The 26,526-nt window shown below is 36.6% G+C and overlaps 1 protein-coding gene across 8 annotated transcripts in view; it reads left to right on the top strand.

Moving 5' to 3' along the window:
- GPHN (gephyrin) overlaps window positions 1-26,526 on the top strand; it is a 314,644-nt gene that overhangs the window by 99,371 nt on the left and 188,747 nt on the right. For all 8 annotated transcript variants that reach the window (XM_075713210.1, XM_075713207.1, XM_075713208.1 and 5 more), the window contains exon 2: window positions 1,736-1,814. In XM_075713210.1, the coding sequence (XP_075569325.1) occupies window positions 1,736-1,814 (79 nt within the window). The remainder of the gene's footprint in view (window positions 1-1,735; window positions 1,815-26,526) is intronic.

Genomic DNA, 26,526 nt, shown 5'->3' with positions numbered 1-26,526 from the left:
CATTTATTTCAAACACATTTTTTTTTTAATAAACTTTGAGCTATACAGACAAATAATGGCCAGTTTTACTGATAAAATCATTTTATGTTGTTATTTTTCATTTTCCCTTTTAAAAAGTTTTAGGACAGTCTCAATAGTTTCTTTAATTATAATTGTGAGTACTTTCGATGAGATTGGAGAAGACAGTAGAAAAAATAAAGCATATTTCAGGGATCACGTGTGATGAACAACTGTTAGGTAGCGTTTTCAGAGATGGCAGATAAGAGAAGCTTAAAATATCAACTGGTTATTATGGTGTGGAGATGCAAAGTGGGTAGACTTCTTAATGTTATCAACACTTGACAAATACTGCTGTTATTGTCATATACTGTTGGCTGTCAGGCTTTGTGTGAGAGCCAGGGCCAGTACCTGTTCTGTCAGATGCCCAACCCCTTCTTTTGGGACCACTTCTTCCAGTACTTGTCTTTCCCTGCAGACTAACAGGCTTTATGCTCATGAGATGCATTGGCAACAAGTGGTACTGGTAGAAACGTTTTGCAGTTTGGTAGTGTGTTAGGTAGGTCTGTCACAGTATGTATCATAATCTGTGAAAATAACATATTTTGGGAATGATTTGCATTTTTTTGATGCTGGTGATGCGCATGAATACTTATAGATGTAAATTAAAAAGAGTATCTTGCATTTAGAGAGAAAGAAGTAGGCACTTGCTCTTGCAGATAATTTTAAACACATCCCCTTTCACCAAATGCGAAGCCATGTTCTGTGTCGGAAGATGAGCAGTAATGCATTTCTTCATAAGCTTTCTTTTATCTGGCAGATTACCTTGCTACTTATGGCAAATTGATCCTTACACTGATTTTGCCATATCACAACCTCTGTGTCCTTCAGAAAGTTTGCTGTAGTCAGAAATAACTGTAATTCCTTTGAACTGATGCTGATTTTTTAAAAGCATTTGTGCCACTACTTTTTTCCACCTCTCAAATTGACTGTGGCATTGTTTAAGAGAAAGGAGCCCACTTCTGGGAATGGGGTACATATGCTGAGAGAGTGGATGTGGAGTTTCAGGTTTAAATCATGTGTTTCTTGGTTGGGTTTTTTTGGTTTGGTTTTTTTTTTTATATAGTGAAGAAAATGAAAGCACACATTCTCTTGTAAACTTCTGTGAAATTTGCTGTGTTTGAATTTCAATTATTACAGTAACTAGCTGCTTTACATGCACTTTATAGGTTAATTATAAGCTGTTTGAGTAAATTTTTTCTCTTAATTGTTTATTTTGGCTATTAAACACCTTTGCCAACCCATGACCAACTGTGAACTTAAATGCATAGCAACTCTCTCACTGTTTCTGATTAGGTAAAGAATACCGACTGGTGCATGATTAAAGACCCTACTGTTTGGTGTATGGATATCTGTGTATACTTGCACATCCAGTGTTTGTGTTTGGGACTTCCTTTAGCCACAGGTGGAGAAGTAGTAAAGACACCAGCTGAAACTGATTGTTTCTGCGTAATCTGTGATACAGTGTTCATCACTTTCTGTTGAGTTGATTAATCTTTAAATTAGGTGAAACCTCACTGAAAATCAGACTTTATATATGTGAACATTCACATTACACCCAGCACCAAAAAGTGTTTCTAGTTAATCAAAAGAACCGCGTTCTGTTCTTCAATTTCCACCTCTTTTGTTTCTCTGGTTTTGTTTTGTTTTGTTTTAATTTTATTTCTATTTTTTTTAGTGAGTGACAGTTGCTTCAGGAACCTTGCCGAGGATCGTAGTGGGATAAACCTTAAAGATCTGGTCCAAGACCCTTCTTTGTGAGTATCTGGCTCTTATTGCTAAGCAAAGAAAAGCTTCTTCATGATACCCTTGTGAGTAGTTTTGTAATTATATAAAGTAGTAGTATGATGAAATACACCTAGTGCTCTAGTGGTAATATGCTTGCCAAGTTGTTAGTCTTTAATACAGACAAATAACCACATTGTTTTTACCTACTTTTGTTCATGAACTAACATCCAGTGAGCACGTATGGTAAAGGGTACAAGAGCAATCATCAGAGGTAACAGATTGTGCATGCTGGCATTTCTATGGAGGAGTTGTATGCACAATGTTGCCCTGCTTTGTTTAAGGAGGAACTGCATATAAATTAGGAGATTACTGGATAATTATGTTATTGTCAGTTATCTTAACATGTAGAATCTTTTTCCTTTGTATCTGATTTCATACAGCTGATATTTATTTCTTCCTCTGCTACCTGTTTTAATTCAAGTGTATGAGCAGACAATCTAATTTTTACCTCATGGCAAGACTAGTGGTCTTCATCTCAGTGTTGTATTTTCCTCTAAAATAAAATTCAACCTCATGAGCTCTGAGCCAGACTTGAAATTGTATCAAACCTTTTTGTAGTTTTTTTCTCTTCAGTTAACTTTAGCGCTAGCTGAAAATGTTCTTGCTAGTGTGCACAAGTGTACCACTTGTTATGCAGGAAGGGAAAGAGGGGAAAAATTCACATCTTTTTAACAAGAATGATAGTGCATTCCACAGTGGGTCCTAACATGATGAGCCGTTACACTGGCAGAGCACATTTTTCAGTATTGGTTGGGAAGTAGTGGAAAATAAGGTATATTTGACATCCTATTTGAGTTACAGGGGATTTTTAGTGATGAAGTAGATGCAGAATTTATTTTGTCATGTTGCTACAGGTAAATGACATATATGCATATATACATGCATTATTGGGAAATCTTGACATAATGCCTGTAATGTTAGATAATTTATACTTCTGAAATGAGAGAGGTACAGGGGACAAGTATAACTGTCGCTTGAGATTCACAGAATGAATGCAATAGGTAAATTTTTAATAATTACTATCTAAGTGTTGAAGTCAAGGCTATTTCAAAGGTCTTAATTTTCAACCAAAATTTGCCTTTTGAGTGGGTTTTTTTTGGTGTGGGGTAGTTTTGGTTTGGGTGTTTTTTTGGTTTTTTTTTTTTTTTTTTGAGAATTTGTGTGGTTTTGAGCTGCAGGTATGCTTACATGCTACACATAATTTTGGTTTTGCACCTCTGGAGTTTACTTTCAGAAAGGATGAATTGCCTTTGTTGTAGAATGATAATTTACCTTGCTGTTTACCAAAAGTGATGAAATCTTCTAGTTTCCCTTCCGTGACCATAACTTACATGAAGAAGATTGTAATGAATTATTGTAATCTGCAAAATAAATGAAATGGATTTCTGTTGCTTTTAGCATAAGAAGCGTAAGTGACTGCAATGTAGCCGTTTTTATCACTTTGAAAGATTGAATAAAGTCTCAAAGCATCTGTTAGGTCTCAAGGACTGTTCATGGCACTTCTATTCTATGACAGATTATAGTGCAAGAAAAGACTGCTTCTTCCAGCCTAATGATAGGAATGTATAGACTTTGTTTTGTCTTTCCAGTTTGATATTCTTGTAGTTTTATGACTGAGTGCCTATTAAGAGTTCTTGCAAAATGTGTAATAGTGTGAGTGAATCTCCAAAATGAAGAAATGATCTAAGGCTATATTATTCAGCCCAGCTTTTTGCAGGTGACTTTAAGGACCTATGGTCTGAATTCTTTATTATGCAAAGAGAAATGCAAAGGACAGCATGGAGCTGAAGCATAAGAGTGCCAGCCAAAGAGACCTTTTAACCTTTTTTGAAATAAGAATAAGGTTTAATTAGAATCTTTAGAGTATTTGGCTAAGATTTTCACCTATAATGATACCTGAAATGGCAAAATAAAATTTGGTTCATCCTCTTGCCAGTTTAATATTTACAGTTTAGGATTTCTTTGGTGCTCATTTGCTCTGACTGTAGACTAACGGCCTCTTTTCTTTGTAATCTAATAGCAGATACCAACATCAGATTTACATAAAAAATTCTGGTGCTTTCTCTGCAAATGGCTCTGTCACTCTAAAGGTTTGCAGTGCATTTGTAATGTATGACACTAATAAAATAGCTTAACAAAGAGAGTGCAAGAGATTTTAGGTTCATTAGCATATAAATAGGTAATCAGTGTATACTTTTAACAGGAGTTCACATTACTAGCAGATGATGGGTTAGCAGCAGAGGTAGAAGTACAGTATAATGCACCAAGAGGATAGTATAAAAAAAAACAGTTTAAGTGGTTTTAGATGAGGATGGTTTGATACATTATGTAAAATGCATTTTGAATGATGTCCATTTCTTGTGAGACTTGAAGCTACTTCATACAGTTTTCTAAGCTGTGTTGGCATCTCCCATGTTGTTTGCCACTCTTTGCTCCATCACAGACAACTTCTCTTTTGTTATTGCAGAAGGCTTTTTCTGGAGGGCCGAAAGTATGTCTTTACATTGAAATTAAATATAAAGACAGCATCGTAGGGTTTTTTGATTAGTGTCTGATTTATATCAAGTGTGCTTAATTGTCAGGGTACTCTTTTTTCCCCAATTGATTTCGAGCTAGAGCAGTCTGGACTCTGTAAACTTGATCTGCTTTCGTTCTCTCATCATTAGCAATAAATAAATTGAGACTTTGATCATCTCTTTCTATTTGTATGTGTTTTACTCTGTGAATGAAAATAGAAATGCTGCTTAAGAAAAAAACGATGCATATCAAATAAACATAAAGTGAGGAGTTACTGACTGACTGTGGGAGAAGGCAGCATGCAACAACTTTACAATTAAAACACATTTTGTAGTTAATTACAGAAAAGTTGAATTTGAACAAAAAGTTGATTAGAAATTCAACTGAAAAGGTGATTTGAGAGTTAACTGCTGCTGTTTATTCATTGCAGCTGATCACAGAATCATAGAATGGTTTGGGTTGGAAGGGACCTTTAAAGGTCATGTAGTCCAACCCTTCTGCAATGAGCAGGGACATCTTCAACTGGATCAGGTTGCTTAGAGCCCCATGATGTCTCTGCTGTATACAGTGTGCAGTTTTGGACAGAAAACTTAAAGATGTAGAGGTGTGTAGGAGCATGGCAAGAGGAGAAGGCAGTTAGAAAGTGCAAGGCATGACAGGTGTTACTTAATTTAGAAAACAACAGTGGAAGAGAGGAAGTATGAGTTGCCTACAGTATATAAAACATTATTAAAGGGATTGGTCTTTTTGGCTCATGAGAAAGGATTACTTTAATTTATAGCAGATAAGATTGTTTGAATAGTTGGAAAAAATTCTAAATGTCAGTGTGATAAAGAAACTGGAATCTATTTCTAAGAATGTCGAGGTGAGCTCTGCAGATTACAGTCAACATATATTTGATCCTGTGTAAGTGTAGAGAGCTGGAAGGGCAAACTTTTTTTTTCTTCTTCTTTTCTTCTATGAAAAAAGTATGCATTCTGGCATATATTCAAAGCCTATGATTTGGTTTAGATGATGCACCCACTCTAGCCCTGCCTACCATTCCGGTAACACATAGAAGATAATAAATTTTTTGCATTCTACAGAGGAGGTTTATCTACATGAGAAGACTGTAGGTGTCTTTCCATGAATGGTCCTAAACAGCAGAGCTGCAGACAGCAGGTGTAATTGGAGGAACTAGGCTGGTGGTTCTTAGATGGTGCATATGTCCTTCAGACTATGTTCAGCTGAGGCAAAATGCAATGGAACAGCTTAAGATGCTAGCAAAGTCCTGCTTTTGTGGGGAGATCTTTGAGGCTCTGTAGCAAGGCAAAATTTCTTAAGCTGGTGCTGAATGAAAGACAGAAAATTGATCAGTTCATTTACTCCTTGCTTGGGAGCAGGCTGAATGCTATACTCTTTCTTCCCCTTCTTCTCCACCCTCAATACCCAATCTGGGCTTAGGAGAGAAATGGGTTTGATGAAATTCAATATGGCTATCACCTGAAACTCCTCCTAGGTTCTTTACTACTGAATTTCTTCTAACTGTAAGTTATTTAAATACACCTCTGAAGCATGAACCATCAGATCATTAGAGGGTTAAGTATACCTCCACCTACTTCAAGCAGAAGTTCTATGTGTAGACATTCCCAAGGTTTAGCTCTTAGTGTCTCTTTATAGGATGTTCCTTTCAGCTCTAGCCGGTGTATAGACATAAAGTTTATAAAATACTTGTCTAGACAGAAAGGAAGATGCTTTTAATCTTTCCGTGCAATTCAGTAGCTGCAGCTGCACATAATCACTGATACACATTTGTTTTGGAAACATCTTCAGAGCTTCTTTGAGATGAACAAGATCCAAGAGATTCTGAATAACTTTTTTCTAGACAAAATCACATCACATCTAAACTGTGTTTCATATCTTCTCCAGATTAGCTGACTTCAATTAAGAGAGGGTAGATAAAAGGTAAGAACAGGTAACTTCTGACAGGAGATCGGAAGTTGTTTTAATACCTATGTGCTACAGAAGCTTTTTTTTTTTTTTTTGTAAAAGTTGTGAGAAGAAAATGTTATTTACCCTCCATGTAATTGTATTAGAAAAACAACCAAAATGTTAATAATCCACAAGTTTAACAGGTCTGCGTTAGAAACTCCTGGATGAACTTTGAATTCCATTTGTCCATGGCAGAAGATAGAAGTCTGACAGAAGTTGTCATTGTCACTGCCTTGTATTTTACAACCTTAGAATGAGGAGCTAGATACTTTTTCTGGGAAGTAGTTGTTTAGAATTTGTCACTTAATCTTAAGGACTGAAGATGATGAAGGAATTCTTGAGGAGCTCTGATTTTTTTATCTTACTGAGGATGCAAGCTATACTGTAGGATTGAAGACCTGATAAATATGATATTAAGTCTGTGGATGTAAAATTTCACAATGTCTATCTTCACTTGAAGGAACCTGTCTAGCAGTTGTTGAGGATAACTGGAAGTATTGTAGTTCGTTCTTTCTGGGTTTTGCTCATCATTTGAAAATCAGTAGCATATTCTGTCTTGCACATTATGACGATACCAGTTCTCTCCCTCTCCCCTTTGTGCAGCCTTTCTAGTTTTTTAGTGCCTGTTGTAATATATGAATGTCATGCCTGTTTCTTTTATTTAACTGCTGGTCTCAGTAATGCAGCATAGAGAGGAAATGTTTCTTCTGTAATCCTATCCACTGTTATCGTGTTTTGCAGCAGCATTCTAATGGGAGTTCATGCTCAGCTGTTTGTCCATTATTTTACTGTATTAGCACATGCTTTCCTTAATAGGCCTGGCTTACAAAAATTTTTCTCTTGCCTCTCTTGTCTCCTGTTAGTGAGCTCATCTGTAAGCATCAAGTGATTTCACCAGGTTATCATTGTCAGGACAACTGGAGGACTCACTATGGTAGCCCAGAGTACTCTGTTATGCAGAGGAGCAATACTGAGCTGTAACGGAAGTGCAGCCTATTTTAAGTATGGCATCTAATGAAAGAGTTGTACTTGGCAAACTTCCAAAGATCTGACACCTACCTAAAGTAATTGATGGTGATGAGTCTAATCTAATAAGCACTTCTTACAGTTGATATAAATAGCATTGGCCTCATGCTATCCTGATGGTTTCTGATTGGTCTGGGAGAATGAGACAAACCTTTATCTGCTTCAACTGCAAGCAGGGTTTGCATGTGCCTGAAAAAATTGTATTTACCCTCCCTTCAAGATAATTAAAACATGCTTACCTTATGTGGCCAAGGTTTCTTCTCAGGCCAGTTTCCCTGCTTGGCTTCTCCATAGTCCAACCAGACTCCATCAGATGTATCAGAGACATTGTTCTGTAGTTCATGTGCCAAATAATTTTTACCTCTAGTCATGTGAACAAGCCCCTAAATGTTTTCTACAGACATTTTGTAAGAGGCTCTCTGTTTAGGCTTACTGAATATCTGAGGGAAATCTACTTTTCAGCTTCATTGAAGACCTCCATTACTTGTGCTTCAAGAAAAGAATTTTCTCAACATACGAGATTCCTTGGCAGTTTTGAGCAAAAATTGCTAACATTGCATGCTTTTTTCTTTGGCTGTTTAGGCTTAATGACTCATAAACCTGTAGGAACAACTTCGTCTGTCTGAAGCAAATCTTTAGCAGCAGTCTGTGGCAAAGCAGAACATAAGAAAAATGTCTTTCTTAAGCACTTAGTAACTTTCAACTACCTCTTGGCCCAAAGCAGTGTCTTGTAACCTTTTTAAAGCTCCATGTCAGCTTTATCTACTAACAGTAGTTACATTCAGAACAAACTTGCCTTCTTTCATGGTTTCCAAATTCTTAGGAGGAATTTTCTTCATTTTCTTCTCATTGGTTATGGAGATTTACTAGATCCTTAATTTTCAGGTTAAAGTTTATGTTATTTTTATTAGATGTACTTAAAGTTTTATTTATAAATGAAAATGCTAGGAAATATTTTCAAAAACGTTCTAAATAAAAGCTGTGTCCTTTTTGCTCTGTTTTACTATGTTTACTATCTGATGTCTGAAGAGAAATACATAGGGGACAGGTTGGAAAATGTTGATCAAGTGTCAATCTAGACAGTTTCACAAAACTGATTAAAAGTTGGTTTTGTGCATGTTTTAAGCTTTGTTTTTAAAAGTATCCACTATGATTGTAATTTAGAATTCATGCCAATTTTTTATTTTTCCAGTTGCAATTTTTAAATCCCTTTGTTTTAATACCTTACATTCTCCAATAGTACAAGAAAGAGCCTTAATACAAAGAAGTAATTCACTACTTCCCATCCGTGGGCAGATGGTAGCCAGGCCTCAGCACACAGAAGGGTCACTTGGAAAGAAAAATGCTACAACCACTAACGTTTACCACCCTTCCTCTGCCTTTCCTTGAGCTTTTATTGCTGAGCACAACGTCACGGTATGGAATATCCCTTTGATTAGTTTGGGTCAGCAGTGATGGCTGTGTCCCCTCCCAGCTCATTGCCCACCCCCAGCCTACTTGCTGGGGTGGCAGAGGGGGAAAAGAAAAGGCCTTGATGCTGTTGCAAGCACTGTTCAGCCACAGTTATAACACTGGTGTGTTACCAACACTGTTTTAGTCACAAATCCAAAACACAGCGACATACCAGCTGCTGTGAAGAAAGTCAACTCCATCCCATCCAGACCCATTACACATATGAGTAATATTACAATTCTGTTTTTTCCTTTGCATTTGGAAGGATTATAGACAAGACTCCTGTGTGTCTGGGTATATTCAGGATCAGACCAAAATGACTTTATAAAGAAGAAGAAGGAAAAATGAGTATGTACCAAGCACTGTCACAGTCTCAAAGTTAAATATCAGAAGAGTCTTTTCTGTAATCATTTGCACTAATAATTGATAAGAATAGATTGGAGTGTAATGTACAGGGTTCATTTGGTTGAATGTAATTTTACAGCCCATCATTTGCTTTTGAATTTAATGGCATAGCAGCCCAGCTGCCTAGTCAATATTCCATTTTTTAAAATCACAGTCTAAGATCTTTTTAAAAGCTTCATGTATAATGCTAGGGATTTCCTTGAGGGATTATGCTGTACATCTCTCTGGCTTTGCTTTATGCTTTCTCATCCAACCCAAATCCACCACAGCTTCTAGTTGCATGCTCTAGTCTTACCTTAGTGACCTTATCTTGCCTTTTTTGATCTTCTCATTTCAAGCATCTTTTGGAGGGGTCTTTTTCTATTGCATTTGCCATTTTCATCAGCTTTCCACTCTCTGAGGATCTGTGACTCTCAGAGTTCAAACAGCCTCTTCTAAGCCCATTTTGCCACCTCCAGGCTTCATCCGACTCTCAGCTAACCTGACTCTTCACCTGACCTCATTCTTCCTGACCCTAGTCATTGTTTCTGTTTATATCCAGATCTTTTCTGGGTGTGCAAAGGGGCTGCCTTCTCATAGTGTCTAGATATGGGAAAGAAAAATATTGTATCTACAGGAGAGAGATGGCCCAGTGGTGATCTTATCTTAACCTGCATCAGTGGATGGTTCTCTGAGAAGATCCTCTTAATACCTAGCAGTGTATTAGGTGTGTTCCTGTATTCTCAGAAAAGAAAATAAGATATGAGGGCTTACTAAAAAAATCAAGAACAAAGCAGAAGACTTATTTATATGACTGTATAACCCTGGGATGTGCCTACATCTTGACTACTGTATTAACTTCTAAAAGGGGTATGGTATGGATCATAAGATTAAGCAGGGATTTGGAACAGCTTCCACACAAAGATAAATTAAATAGACTAGAACTTTTCACTTTAACCAAGAAACAATGTATGGTGGAATTACACAGAATGAATAGCATTAACAAAAAAGTCAGAGGCAATTATTCACTGTTTTTCACGGATCAGAAATTGTGACAGGAAAAAAATCAGACAGCAGGTTTAAAATGAACATACTTGTTCAAGTGTAGCAGAACTGAATATTTCATAATTGATGTAACGCCGTGTGGAAGCCTGGAGTATAAATGATAGCTACAAAAAAAGGAATTAGACTGATGGACCTACTGTGGCTGTTAAAGCTGATGATCTGCATGCAGCATCTAGGTCAGCAAAGCCACTGAACTGAAGACGGCAAGAAGCAGTAAGTGTGTACCAGGGGACAAATCATGCTCTGTGTCATATGTTTATTCCCTAAGCATTGTTTCTCAACACCAGAAACATCATACTGAGTTGTGTGGACCTTTAGATTGAGCTGGTATAGCAATTTTTATATACTTCTTTCAGGAATAGTAGTTTCATAAATAGTGGAGCACATATGAACTTGAAACATTCCTCCATGGGGTCAGCAAACACTTGTCCTTGAAAGTAGAGTGGTCTTCCCCGACATGGCTGAATTTAAATTTGGAACTCCCAGTAATGGAGGAACAAAAGCCTCTCAACAGAGGGGTTGTAATAATTTATTACAGGGGAGAAAATTTCTCTCCTCTAATCTCACTATTAAAAATGACGAAATGCTCTTCTGAAATGCTCTTTCTTCTGAAAATCAATTGTGAGCTGACCCCCAGACATGAGTCTCTTTATAGGAGAGGATACATTTTGTCAAAGCTATAAGTACGTGAAAGAGTGCCTTATTTAGAGCTGACTGTTATGAAATTTGTGTACTTATTTGCAGTGTAGATTAAGTTAGCAGGGGAAACTGATAATCTGCTATTGAAAGATTAGAATAGAATACCTGGCTTCAGATGTAAAGGAAGCCTTTGCTGCACATCTTATGGATGATTCTGATTTTGAGATATAGAAAATTGCTACCCAGAGATGTTTTCATGTTTTTATACAATACTACTCACTGTATTTACATTCTAGATTGATTTCTTAATTAGAAAGAATTGTCCTGCTGTCACTTGTTCTGGGGAACTTTTTCAAATCACTTTCTTTTTATCACTGTACAGCAGAAATCTATACAGATGATGGCTAAAGAAGGAATAAGTATAGTTATTCTACGATAATTCTTGTGTTGTTTTCATGTACACTTCTCTCACCTTCTTTCACTGTAACTTGAATTTTACCATGGATTCTTCACTTATGCTTTTCTCCTTTAACCATGCTAGCATATAAACATCACAAGAGCATAACCAGGACATAAGCATGTTTTCTATGGGTGATGATAGCCTTGAAGTTCAAAACTGACATACCAAGGGTTCAAAAATTACCTCAAGTGATTTTCCGCAGACAGGTATTTCAAAGAAACACAGTTATACTACAACACTAAATACTTCCCTTTACACCCTCACTAATTCTGTTTTAAGCTTTTTGCTTTTTCTTTAGCTAGAGCATCTTGCTTCTTGCCTCCAATTTCATCCCCTTCATTGTATTCTAATAGAAATTTTTATTCCAATAAAATTCTATTTTCTATTGGTTATTTGGTTTTGGATATGAGAATGTATCTTGTTTATTAAGTGATATTTTTGGTTGGAAATACAGTGTTTCTGTGAAATTTTTTACTAGTGTCATTTTCAGATAAGTGATTGTTTTAGAGACAGGATGCTCTGGAGTGTTGTTTGACTGACATGATCAAATTACCTATTTAAAAAAAAAAAATTAAGAGATCTTTTTCTCCCTCAACCCCTCTTCTTTCAGTATGTTGCTCTCATTGTCACAAGCATTCTGCACAATTAATGTGCTCTATAGCTCAGTACAGTATGTGGAAATGTTCAACAGCAATTGTTCAACTACAGAGTAGATGATGGAAGGACTATTAAATGTGGGAATGCAAAACTGGAATGACTCCTCTGTTTTAACAAAGCATATTTCATTTGTTGCTGTGATTTTTTTTTTTTAAATAGATGATTTTTTAAAATAGGTTATTAGTTATTAGGTGGTGGTTTTTAGTCCACTGTGCTCCATTTTTCTAAAAGGTGCACTAAAAGATACAAATACGCTTCTAAAGTAAAGATACTTTTAGTGGATCCTTTCCTTTTTTCTGCTAACATAAAACCCCACTTTTCTAATGGAGCCTGGAAAGCCATTCCCTGTACCGATTGCTAATAATCCAGGAAATGCATTAATATGTGATTTGGTTTTCATTTTCATGTACAGATAAAGAGAATACAGGACAATGTGGTTGAGAGATTTTTACTACTGTAGTTCTGGGATGGCTGCATGATTCAGGACGGAGAAGCAGCGGAGTGTGGTACCACGAGCAGCTGTTGTGTCTGTTTTGTGCCTGGAGCTCTAGCTGTACCCGTATTGTCTGCATTTCCTTCAGGAAACTCTGTATTGTGCCTACTCTACTGCATTTACAATACTCTGAAACTATGAGAACAAAATTTGAATAAATTTTAATTCAACCTATCATAACAGTTCCTTACAGATTAGAACCTCATTTTCATCTAAACCTGCGTGAATTTCAGGGGAAAATTAGAGGCTTCAGGAGTGTCATTCTATCGTTTCTGTTGCAGGGTACAAACCATTAAGAAAAATTCAAGAATGTATTTGAGTTTTCAATAATCTTGAAACATTAAAACTCTAAGATCAAACAGTTTTCACAGAATAAGCAACAAAACCCAGAAGAAACTCATCCCAAGTGGCGACCAATCCAGCCCCACCTGTCCATGCATTCACACAGGTGGATCGTCTTGGCTTTGTGTGTACAAGCAACTGCAAGCTTTGCTTTCTAGCAACCTACAATAAATACCTATACCCAATATCCATCTAAAATGATTCTCAGAATCTTTACTTACAATACTTTAATGTAACTGTACTTACAATGTCAGTTTTGAAAGTTTTTAAGTTAGTTGTGCTGTATTCAGACAGTATTCTTTGGGTACAGTTGGCATTACCTCAGGAACTTTCAGCATTGTATCCCTTCTGAAAACAAGAATTTGCTAGAAAAATGCAAAGCAATACAGTTAATACATTTTCTTTATACGTCTTCCTGGCTTAAGAACAAATGCTGCCCGCCATGAGCCTTAGGCAGATAGCTTTTCAAGGGCCATTCTGCACGTGAGGGGATGAAGCAACACACTTGACAGACTGCTTCGTATTTTTAACAGTATGTTCTGTATTGTTCTTCAAAAGCTAACAACATTAAAAATACATCCTCAAGGAATGAATTTGTGATGAAAAGCTAGGTAAGAATTAAAGGTTATGTTTGTGTTCAAATAGATGGAGTATCTTGTGTGTACTTCATTATTTCCTAGTGCTTATATAGGCATTAGTAATAGATGGACTAGTAAAGATTTGGAGATTTCAGAACAATTTTGTATTTTAAATTCTAATATTTTACATTTATACAGATAATTCAGTTTTATATTGTGAAAGAATTTTCTGAAGTGTGTTTTTAAGAAGTCAAAACTGAGAAAACTTCTCCCCTTTTTGCTAGGGTCTCAGACACAGTGAAAAGTGTGCCTGCTTCTGCCTGCATGGCTGAGCAGAACATTTTGAAGATACTTATGTGAAACAAAAATACCCTCAAGTTTTTCTAAACCTAGTAGAAAAAGACATTATCAGCTCAAGGTTTTGCTCAGAAATCCCAGTAACAGCAGTGAATTCTATGTGTTGGAGTAGGTTTTTTTTCTTCACCTTCCTTCAGGAGTTCCTCCTGTTGTGCCTTCTCCTGCACATACTTCAGACTCCAGCCAGTGCTGTAGCCCTTGTACTCTCAAGCCTTTTAATCGCTTTAGTTAATTTATTGTTTGTACTAAACAAAAGGGTTTGATTATGGTTTTGGGGAGCTTGTGAATGCTTACCATGCTCAAGGGCTCTAATATAAGATAAAATTGTCTGTGGATTGAAACCCTTTTTTCCAGTCACTAGTTTTTATTATCTTTGATTTGGTGCTATTATTTTCATTGTGTAAATGAGGAAACAAATGTTAGGCGAACAGTGCAATGACTGCAGCATGTATAGATATACATAAGCTATTTTTAAAATACTGATAGTAGTCATGTGGTTATAGCAGCCCAAAGCTTAGTGTAGACTGAATGAATATCCAGCTTCTCAGGAAGGTTTTGTCATAGCTTTTGATTTCAGTCTCACCATAGCTCTACTGTTTCCAGTATCCAAGCTTTTCATTATCTCACCAGCTTGGATATTTCTGCATAGCTTAATACACTGACATATTGTGAAGGGATAGAAGTAATCTGCAGCAAAGGTAGCAAGCTAGCAGCACTTAAAAATGCTTTTTTCTTTTCATTTCTCTAATACATCAATGACTTTCCTTAAAATTTGTTTCAGTGGCATCTTAGCTGAAGATTGCAATCCCTTCTGTTTCCCAACAAAGAACCAATTTGTGCTTCCATTTTTAACAAGGTCTTAATACTCTTTAACTTCAGATGATTTAGAAGTGTTTCTGTCCAAAACCTCATTTTCTGTGGAAAGACAGGCTAATGAGAGCTGCCCACCCTTATAAATCGAGAGTTCCTTAATTTATCGGAGGGATCTTTATTATTCACATCTTTTCTTTCTGTCTGTCTCTCCCTCAACATTCCTTTTCATTTGAGAGTGGTGTGTGTATATATACAGAGCCTTCTCAAGACCATGAATTTTTGGCGCTACTTCGGCATACGAAGTGGTGGTTTCTTGATACTATTTCTGTTCTTCTGCACAAGACAGGACACTAGCTGAATATTTGTAACAGAGCTTAGTTTCCCAGATTATTAGTTACCCTAATAGTAAGCTTCTGTGTCACCCTGTCCTCTGTAACACTATTCAGCCGGTTTACAGAAGCCCTATGTTGGAATCGTCATCGGAGAAGCAGGAAGAGATTGCTGAAACTTTGGTAGTCTTTAATCAAAAACTATTCAGGCACTCATTAAGGGCAAGTTTTGAAAGTTAAAGTATTTGGACATGAACTGTGACTGTAAGTATATCCACAAAGAAACAGGCATCTGTACTTTCTACAACCACAGTGTCACAAAGCAATATGTGTTTCTTAAGACACAGTAATACAGAGTAATGGGAAAGATCAGACCACTGACAGCTTTATGACAAGGAGGTTTGTATATATTTGATTGCTTCCAGAAGTGATATCCTTTCCTTCAGCAAAGTGGGACTCCATGCTGGTACATGTCCTTTCTATCAGCAAAAGCTGCTCTTGAGGAAAGACTTTATCAGAAAATCTTTTGATACTCTATTATTTTGGAACAGGAGTGAATGATCAAATAATACATTCATGTATATCTGCAGTATTCAGATTTTACAGCTGCTTCTGTTGCTGCTTCATTTTAAAACACATGGAAGAAAGTACTAGCTGAAGTTACTGATCATTAGCCTGGTGGTGTTACTGTGTTCAGCTCAGCAGCAGGTCCACCTCTTTTCCTTCTTTTGAGGGTGCTTTTGTAACAATCCAATGGGAGAAAATAAGCCACCTCCTGCAGTAGCAAACTACAGGAGGAAAATCTCACAATCACTGGAGGAAAGGATTGTACTGTATGTTCCTCAGCCTTGAGAGAAGGAAGATGAAGGTTGAAGGGTTTTGTGCTGGGCAGGGGGGAGAGACTGGGAGACTGGTCTTGGGGAAATTGTGAAAAGTGAGTCACGCTGACCAGATCTAATAATCAAGAGGCTTTCTAAACACTCAATTTCACAGCTATAGTTCATGTTTTCAGGTAGTAGAAAATACAACTTTCTCTGACTGGTACTGTTGATTAGTTTGTAAAAGGAAAGGTATGTCTTTGAATAAGACAAAATTTTGTTTTATGGTGGCTATTAATATAAAAGTCTAATAGTGGTTTTTGTGTGTGTGTGCGTGTTCAATGCTGCTTGTGATTAAGGGAGAAATACTGAATGGATAACTTAAGTGTTAAATTTAATATGCCAGTGTGATCAAGTGGGGTTAAAAATACCGAGCAAACACAAGCAAGCCCTACGTCCATGACGAATGAAAAGTAGATGAACTAAGCAATACATATTTTGTACTTGGCCAGTAAAAATGAGTGAAATGTTGAACATGAAATTAAACTGGCAAACCAAAAACCATAATTCTTGATTTCATGTCAGAGGGTTCATAAAACCTTTCACTGAGGAACTTTGATAAAATTTTATGATGTACAACTATTTTCATTTTAATTGAATTACATATTTTGGTGAAAAAGCTTCACTGGAAAATTATGAAATAGCTCTTAACCAAGTTTTACATGAAAGATCTCAAACTGGTAGAAAAGTCATTTGCTACTAACAACTATTCATTTAAATCATTCTCAAGGAACAGTTAGCACACTGTTTCTAATTACACTGTTATAACATGCAGCATATTTTATATGTTTTCTAATTAAATTATATAGTTCATATAAATTACATATTGTCTTGTTAATAGCTTTTTGACAAATAAGGACGAGCAAGTACTCTGTACTCTGAGCTGGCTGGTTGTAATGTAGATGTCTGTAGCACAGTGCTGAGTACGAGCCAACATGCTTTCCCTCTCGGCATGTTTTATTAGTTGTGGCTCAGTGCCACTCTAGCTGTGGTACCGAGTTGGCTGTGATCTGATGTGGGATGCTGGTATAGCTCTCTGAAAATAACAGATAGACAGACCCAAGATTTTTTTTCTTCCTTCATCTCCTACCTTTAATAGTTCAGTTGTTAATAAAAGCTCTGAGAATTCTACCAGAAGAGGTAATAAACGTTTTAAAAAACAAGTAGCAAGCTTGCATTACAGTGCATCATTCAAGTATCTGTCACTAGCAATTGTTCAGAGTTAGGATTATTATTTTAATTTATTTTAACAAGATGACTGCTAGTGCTTTATACTTGCTTTAAAGTAATTTAGTGCAAAACTGTCGTAGACTGAATTGCTCTGTAAAACAGAACTCTCCAATAATATGCAAGATCCATGAAGTGTTTCTAAATTACAGCTACTTACTCAGCTAGTTTTGGAAGGGGGAAAGATTGGGAAAAAAAAAATTGAGTGGGCTAGAAAACCTTTATTCTGTGTTTGTGCTCATGTATGTATCAGTGCAATTCTGAGGATGAAATTGAGTGGGGGCAGGAGTAAAAGGGCCCATAAAGCTACAATACTGTATGAAGTATCCAGCTGTAGAAGCTGAAGGTGGCAAGCTGCAGATAATTTTTTCTGGGATGGAAATTTTGTAGGTACTCCCTGACTGCAGTAAGTACTAGGGGGGGAATCTCAGAGTTCACAGTTGGAAATTATTTTGGAACCGGGAAATTGCAGCCAAGACCACAGAGGTGGGAAATATCTGATGCTTTGCTTGTATTTCTCCCTTCATCTCTTTTCTCCAGCAAAGAATGCCTCTCAGTTGCATGATGTTTGCCTGTTAGTGGACCTCTTGGCAGTTCCCTATGGGCCAGGTATGGGCCACGAATAATTGAAGAGCCTATCTGTGCGCTTCAGCTTTGACGTGTGCAGTATCTTTGGCCTACTTTGGTTTTTGTGACCTCTTCAATGTTTGGCCATTCTGTTAAGTTAGTCAGCAAAAATCAACTGTTAGTCCTTAACTTATGTGTGTGCATGTGTGGGCAAAAGTTTTAAAACCAACAATTTTTTAAAGCAAAAATAAGTACCTTTCAATCAACCATATACCACTGCCTTATTTTTCACAGAATAATTAATGACTGAGAGATCATAATGTTATATTATCAACAGTATCTATATATTACTTGGTTTCTTAATCTTTTTATTTGCATAGAAAGTTAATTTCAAAAATCAAAATTTAATTTATTTGCTATCAATGTAAACTCAACTTGAAATTTATACGAGAGAATCTTACAAAGGTGAAAAAAATTGTGAGAGGATACTTCTACTGAATATTTTTCCTTAATTAAGATGAAAGAGGATATTCTGTTCTTCATACTAAAACAGCTGTAATCTAAGCTTCAGAGCATGAGAAGTCTATTTTTTTTTTTAAAGCCATTTACTATAATTATTGTCTGATTTATGAAGACAACTAAATGTGCCCTGGTAATCATGTTTCTCAGCTTTGAAGAACACTACTGAATTTGGAGAAGCATGCCTTCTTAGCAGTTTAAGGTATGGAGGCGCTGCAGCTATGAAACATATCTTGACACTTATCTGGGGTAGCATTATGCATCAATGAGCATTTAAAGTCAGGTGATATAGCTGGAGGAAATATGAGCTAAAGCGTTGACTGCTGTTGTGGAGGGGTAGCACCACTATTTGTCCTGACGTGTTTTAGATGAAAACATAGCTGACAATACAGTTTATGTTAAAATAACCTAGTAAAATCTACCCATGGTATTCTGCTAGGGGGGTGGGGTGGGGAGATATCTTCTGAGATACAAAATCTGGAGTTTTCATTTGTAAATGGTCTTTGGTCCAGCTGCTTTCTAGATCCACCTTTTAGGTTTTAAATTGAAGAGATGGTCCTATTAGTTTAATTTTGTTTGTTTTGATGGATATGTACTGAGCCTTCTTCCCAGGATAGGCCTTTCATTCTTGCATTGCTTGACCTGATGCACTTACCTGCAAGCTCTTTGATCACAAATGCAAATCCAAAATAGAACAAAACCTTGTAAAGCCACTAAATTGTTACATTGTCAGCATAATATGATTTTTTTATGAGTTTTACCAGAGGTTAAGGTCCTAAAATGTATTCTACTGACATCTACAGTGGTTTCTCTATCAGTTCTTTAAATGTTCTCTCTTAATGTAATGCCGCGGTTTAGCTCAGTTCCTAAATTTAGGTACTACAGAAACTCATTTCAGTACAGATTTGGATTATTTTTGGGCTCTTCTAACTAGCTCTTTGTAGTTATTACTGTTAACTCTCTAAAGGGTGAGGGTGTTTAGTACTAGTTCTGGAAGGAAAAAGCAGGTTACATAATAACAGTTGCTTGTTTAGACTAAAATTGTAAATTGTGATTTGGCAAGAAAATGGCAGTTTCTTACAGTGGTTTATTCATAAAGCCCAGGTATCTCTGTACACAAACCTCATATATTTTTTTTTGGATATCAATGTCTGTGAGAGTCATGCATATGCCGTACTCTCCTCAATACCTGTTTGCAGGTAGAGTTGTCCTAACCATCTTTGATTTCCTTTGTGCATCATGGCTCAGGAAGTACTGTGCGAAGTATTAGCAATGTTAGTGTTGGTCATGTTAGTCATTTGTCTATTGATAGTCAGGTATGTAGCCTTATAATTAATATACGGTGGTTCTAGGGGTACAGAATAAGCAAAATCTGTGGTGCTTAATCTTTTCCAATGTGGATCTATGATTGCCATTGGTGTATTGGCTGTTTCAGATGCCTAGAAACACATCTAAGCTGTCTGTGGTATTCAGTAGGATTGCAGGTTAAGCGTTTTTCAAGACTAATCTCCAGATATATGAAATTGATAGCTAGTGAGAAAAGGGAGACCAATATGGGCATGCTGGAAAATGGGAGGTCTCTATTGCTTTTAAAATTTTTTTAAAACCTGTGTGGAGTTATCATTTCTGAATGTACTGTCACATGGCAGAGACTTCTAGACTAAATTTCTGCTTTGGAAGAGATACCCTCCTGATGCTTTTGATATTTTTATCTAGGCAAATTGACCAGGGCTCACTGACATGGAATATACATGACCGCACTTAAGAAAGTTACTTACTTTACTGAAATGTAACCTCCCAGATTCATCTTATCTATTTTCACTCCTACTCACCTGTGCTGGAGCAGGAACTGAGGAAGAGATCAAATCCCTTCTTCATCTTTGTTCTTCAGCTTGGGGATGGGTGGAGGCGTGTTGAAGTTATCAGGGATGTTATGGTCACTGTCATCCAAAGGAATATGATAGCAAGTACTATGTATATGTGCTCAGTAACCTTGTGCAGTCATATCTGGAAAAAAAAAAAAAAATCTTCAGTTACTGTGAGGTGGGTTACGCTTGTTTCTAAATACCATACTTGTGGGGAGAGCAGTAATAAAGAAGAAGAGAAGGGCTTTGGCAAAATGGAACTAGAGGGGATTTTATATTTATATTTATATTTATATTATTTTTACTATTAAGAGAACATCATACAAAATAGATGGCAGGAGAAAATTGCTGATAATGACTTACAAGGTGATGTAAAGCTGCAAGTAAGGAGAAGTTAATAGTTATATTTTGTAGTGGATTATGTTTGTGCAAGCTATTTAGAAATTAAAAGTAGTAATTTTTTTTAGGACCTGAATGAAACAAAATGCATTAATCCACATTTAATCAAAGACCTCTTAAGTTCTCTAAGATCCACATGTCCCCTGCCTACCACGTTTCTGAATATTGAAAGAGTCAGGTCGTAATGAGTTGTGACATAAATAACAAAGACAATACATCAGTACTTTTTAAATTCATCTAGAATCATTTTGTTGACATTTAAATGATCAGATGCAAAGAAAAAAGGGAATGACAACTACAGAAAAGAAAGATAAGAGCGCTGAAAAATCCTTATAGCCAATAATATACAAAAACCAAAGACGTGTTTTTCAGTAACTTGAATTTGAACCTTACAGAAGTATTTTACAAAGTAAAGTATGGATGATGGCTTCAGAAATAACTAACTATCTGGAATGGAGATAACTATGTGAGACATGCAATAAAAATCTCACTGTCAGTGTTGTCAGTAATGCTGTTTGTCTATAGAAAGTTCCTCCTAGGTATGAAGAGGAATGGATCAAATACGAAGTTGTTTTATTCATATGACTCCATTCTATGGCTGAACAGTTGTTTTTGGGGTTTTTTTTTTTTCCTTTCACATTCCCCAACACATAGCATGCACTAAAAAACCCCAGTTGAGTGAGGTCACTATTTTAAACACAATTTAGTTCTCCCATTTAGGCTACACATGGCAATATATGTGTATATATGTGCAAACACACTAATATATTAAGGAAAAAGAATAACAGCAGCAAATTCTGCCTCTGAATTTAACTGTCTAGAGAAATATAGACGTAACAAGACTGCCATTAATCATATACTGGATTGCGTTCATACTTTATATCTCTCTGGAATGTGGTGGAAAGAAACGAGACATTAGAGCTTTGGGAAGGTGACATTGTGTGAACTAGTGTGTTGGCCCTTGTGGATGCTGCTTGTCTCTGAGACTCTTCTATCATTCTTGTAATTTCAGAATTGTAGGAATTTTTTTAAAAACAGTTATTTAAAAGTTCTGACAGTCTTCCATAAGCCCTATGTTTTAAATTGTAAAGAACCAATTTGATCTAGAATCTGGAATGATCAGACCATTTCCACATATTCTCCACATTTTATTCTTCCCGAGTTTGAGTCATCCTGCTCTCACTTTTAGTCCTTATTGGTATTTTTTGGAATGAAGAGATTTTCTGGATGCCTTTTTGCCTGATCATAGAAAGCACTCGGATTGCTCTTCTCAACCTGTGGCCTGCAATTCATTCCGGCTTGTTCTCCAACATCAGGGATCCCTGTGTTTCCATCATTCCATTTTCTGGTTTTACATATCTCAGACAAACTTCCTGTCTTTTTAAAATAAACATTTAATATTTATTAGCCTTGGCACAAGCGTGCACATGGACTTTGTGTCTAAGCATGCTTCACAAGCATGTGCCAAGCATGTACACATGCTTGAGCATCTAAGAAATGGAAGGGAAAAGACACACTAAAGTTACTGGGAAGAAAATGATGGTATTGTAGTGGGGTGCGAGAAGCATATACATGGTAAAAAACTGAAGGGTTCATGGTGGAGGGCCATATTTTTTAACTCCATTTTTTGTTGGATACTAAAAGTCTGTGGCCAGTGTTAATTTGTAAGAAAATAAGCCTTACTGTTTCTACTAGTTATGGGTCAACTTATTCTCCTAGGAGGAATCTTCTTTTTCTTAACATTTGATTCAGATGGTCTCTCTTTTACATTTGGGTCAAAGCAAATAGAGCTCAACTGAAATGATAGGAGTGTCAGCAAAAATAGCTTCTTCCTCCTGTATAGGTTTGTACAAGCTGTTATGGTAATTTAGTAGTGGAATCTTTCATTTCCAGGCAGATCATTGCAGTCCTTATGTTGCCTAAATCCTTTAATTTGCAGTGCCTTCCAAGACAGGCAAAAGGTCACTCTCAGGCACACAAAAATTTGCTTTCAGTTGAGGTAGGTGAGGATTTTGTGACGGGTGATTGCTAGCAATATATATGCAAATGCTCTGTATCTCACCTAGGTATGTACTTGCTGGAAAAAAAATGCAAATACATACTTTGCCCTACCACAATATTTCCTGTATGACAAAGTAAGTTCAACATTTATTATTGTCTTGGCCCTTACTATAGATACTTCTCTTTATACAGTGTTTTAAAGTCCTCAGTCTGCCAACTAAATCCCTACATGGATATTAATTTTTTTTTTTTTTGTCTAAATGGTGAGAATTTGACTGTTTTCATGATAATGATTTTTGTCTGCCTCTGCATATTTTTTCTCTCAGGAAATTTCAAGTCTTGCTCATGTTGTTTAATGAGCTGGCTGGTCAAGCATCTGATGCCCCCATGGGAACTTTCAGTCACTGAACACATTTTTGCTTAAATCTAGCTGACATTTCTGTCTGTTTGATTTAATGTATAATTTCCATAGTTAAATTACCAATCAGATGGAGCATGGTACAGCCATTCCTCTGCGCTATAAACATGCATGCATCCTGCACAGAAGTGGGCTTTTTGCTGTTGGTCCACATGGCAAGACTGTTTTCAGATTCTGCTGGCGTTTGGGAAGACTTTAAAAGTCAGTTTTAATTAGAAATAAGATTTTGAACCTGTAATGAAAATTCTGAGTGCAGAATTAGTCTTCGGTATTTTATTCTCAGCCCATTTCAGATGCAGCACCTCTCTCTTTTGTTATAATCTGGTGGAATTTGGCTATTACAAACCACAAACTATTTGGTGTAGTGTTCTGCATGCTACATTGTCTGATGCAGTTAAATGCTAAAGTCCTAAAATTTTTTTTGAAGTTATAAATATCCATATTGTTTACATTTCATTTAATTCTATTCAAACATCTTAAAATGTTTGCCATCTGCCTGCTTCATACCCTTGCTGTGAATCATACAAGTATTAATGATAGGACTTTTGAACAATTATTAATGAATTTGTTTAGTGAAAATCAAAACTTAAATAGTTTTTGCCTCTCATGGAAGCAGAGAATTCCTCCTACTTTTGCCCAGAAGGCACCTCTCTTCATGGGGAGAGTAAATAACAATATTGCACCACTGAATAGTCCATGTACTGTAAGTGTCCTCTTCATCCATTTTGTTTCTTCTGGGTACCAGTGCCTGCAAGCCCAAAATTTCTTGAGGCTATTGCTTTCCCTGCTCTCCTCCTGTGTCTTTATTAGGCAGTAGGTGAACTGATGAACATTTTCAAGAGGAGGCAGTCTATAGATCTGTCTTTTGGCTGGCAGCAACAATAGTCCAAACTGTCATATATGTGTGCCCCATGCACTGAGTTAAACCAAAGATACCCCTTAGAAAACTACACTAAGCCCTGAACTGATGTGGGTTTTGATAACTGTATAGAGGTGTCTTTTAAGTTCATATACTTTATGTCATAACAGTTCCCATTTCCCCCCCAAAAATAAATAAATCATTCTGCTAAAAGGGGAGAGTGGCTCCTGGTTATGTGATTGCCAAATGATGTACATATGACCTTGTCCTTAGTTTCTGACATACGTTGAGGACAAAGATCCTTGTTGCTTTCTTTGCCAATAACACATTGTTGAGGTGACAGTATTTTCCTACTGAAGGTGCCTGAAAAATTGGCCTCTTCTAATTTATTCTTGCTTTTCTTATAGTAAATTTAAAAAAAAAAAGCTTTGAAGGGTGAAAGAAATAACAGTTTTTCCTGCTTAAAAATAATGGGTTTATGTGGCTTTTTATTTATGTTCAGAAAAAAAAAAGCCAGAAAGCAGTGGAAAATGTGGTCTTATACTTTTATTACTCTTAAAAGAGTGATAAGGTAGGGAATAAGAATCTTAAAACATTGCGTTAATTTTATTTTCTTCTCCCCCCTCTTCATTTTTTGCCTGTGCCATAAATCTTTGGGACATGGTGAGGAGGAGGGAGAGTCTTAATCCCAGAGAGAGACATGATCATGAGAGACATGAACTGACAGAGGCCATGCCTGCAATCATTTTATTTCTGTGAGGTTGAGGTTTTTGAGTACAGCATGTTGAAGTTGGCCTAAGATTGGGGGGGGCAGGGAGGAAGTAAGTTTTCCAGGATCTAATTATTGGATCTATTTAAAAAAAAACCAAACACAAAACCCCCCAAAACACGGGCTGGATCTTCATCGCATAATTCTACACCTTAGAGTAAGTAAAAACGTCTTCATGAAGCACTTTGCAAGCTGTTTTGCACAATTCGTTGCTGGCGTGTAGCCAGCGACAGGAGCTACAGCCCCAGCCCAGCTTGCTCTAGCTGCCAGTGTTCCGTCGTGTAGGAAGTGAGCCCAAAATAGCGTGCCTTCTTACTACCTCCCTTCAGGGTGCTTTAACAATTTCTCAAAGGTTGTTAGAAACTAGTATCAATTAAAGTAGCTTTGTGTCTGCTTTTAATGTATGCTCTTACAGGTAGTGGAGAACAAAGTTACTTTGAAATTTCCCTAGAACACTCTGTGAAGTTTCAGCTGTATGTGAGGATCCAAGGCAAGATGGTATGCTGATGTTTCACAGGTCAACATTAAGCTAGCACAGTTGGGTAGGCTAAAAATGTTGTCTTGGTCAGTTTGTCTGTGAGGAGTAGTATCGTAACACATACTCATTCAGTAGCCTGTGATAAAATGGAGGTGCCCTTAGAATTAGAACTAGCCAGTCTGGCTCCCAGGCATTTGATCTGCTCACAAGCACAGTGTCTGTTGAATATTCTGCTTGGTTTGTAAACCAGTCAAAAGGTAGAATATCCTGATGGTAGATAACAAATATATTTGTGAGATGGATGTAGAAAAAAAGATTGAGGAGACGTTTTTCAGTTTCGCTTTCATTTAAAGATGAAGCCGAGTTTCACTGGGAGGTTTAGTGACAACTTGATATCATCTAGGCAGAGTGAACTATCTGAAGAAAGATTAATGTTAATTAAAGTGGCGTTGGAGAACTTTAGCAGATGACAGCAGCCAAGCTGGCTACAAGCTATTTTTAGAAAATTGATTTCATTGCATTCAGTATGACTTACTTATTAACGGATGAATCAATAGCTCAGCTTCTTATGACAGTCAGTGAATGTGGAACTGTATATAAAGACTGTGTTCATATCTTTGGTCAGAATTCAAATTATAAAAGACGACCAGTATTGATTCAGTCCAAGTGCACAAGTGTCTTGCACATGATGTAGCTATGCAATAATGATCCAGTGAGCCTATCAGCACATGCATATGTACGGGGTCACAGGGGAAAACCATTCAGAGCTCCAACTTGCAACTACACGGAAAATAACACGGTGGTAATTTTAACCTTATATCCAGAACAAATGTTCTAAAAATGAGAAATTCAGTTTCTGTTTTAAATAGAGTATTGAAACATATGGCAAACAGGTCATAAAAGGATAACTTATTAAAATAATGGATAGTTTATCATTAACAGAGTTGCAATTTATTTTTCTTTTTGTCTTCTTGAGTTCTCTTCCCATTTGGGCTGTGGTTCATTGTTTCTTGCCTCCATTTGAGCACAGTTCTTCCTGGTTTTTAACTTTCCTTAACTTGGATGAAGTTCAAGTTTTCCCTCTCCAGTGATATATTGCTTTAATTTGTGAAATAGTAAAGCTTCCATCTGTTCCAATACAACTGTATTGACCTCCCTTCAGTTTATTTCCTATATTTTGCTAATTTCTTAGGTTGCTATAGAAACCTTGCTTTCAACATTCTCCTGAATCCTTTTTGTGAACTTCCTGCAAACCCAGTCTGTGCATTGTATGTCAACCTGAGATGCGCTTTTTTCCTGAAATAGTTACCCTAAAAAAGATACAAAGTTTCTATTCCTTCACAAACTCCTGTGCAAATAGTTGTATGAGATTTATTATATCCTAATTATTTTTATGGAATCTCTATCCTGTCTTTTCTGATTTTCTCCTCAAAGACCTTCACCAGTTTAGGCCAATATAAGGTGTCGTTCCTCGTTTTTATTGTGTCAGCTCTAATTTCTACATCTAGGAATAACTTCACTTCCCTTCTGCAAAGGGATTAGAGAACTGGGGTGTCTGTGTTACATGCAGGGTATGATACAGACCTCATGAGACTGATGTCTATTGAAATTTGAATAT

Source organism: Pelecanus crispus, chromosome 6, assembly GCF_030463565.1.
Source record: "Pelecanus crispus isolate bPelCri1 chromosome 6, bPelCri1.pri, whole genome shotgun sequence".
Classification (NCBI taxonomy): Eukaryota; Metazoa; Chordata; class Aves; order Pelecaniformes; family Pelecanidae; genus Pelecanus; species Pelecanus crispus.
Note: the sequence above shows the minus strand (reverse complement) of the source record. Positions and strands in the feature narration are given on the sequence as shown.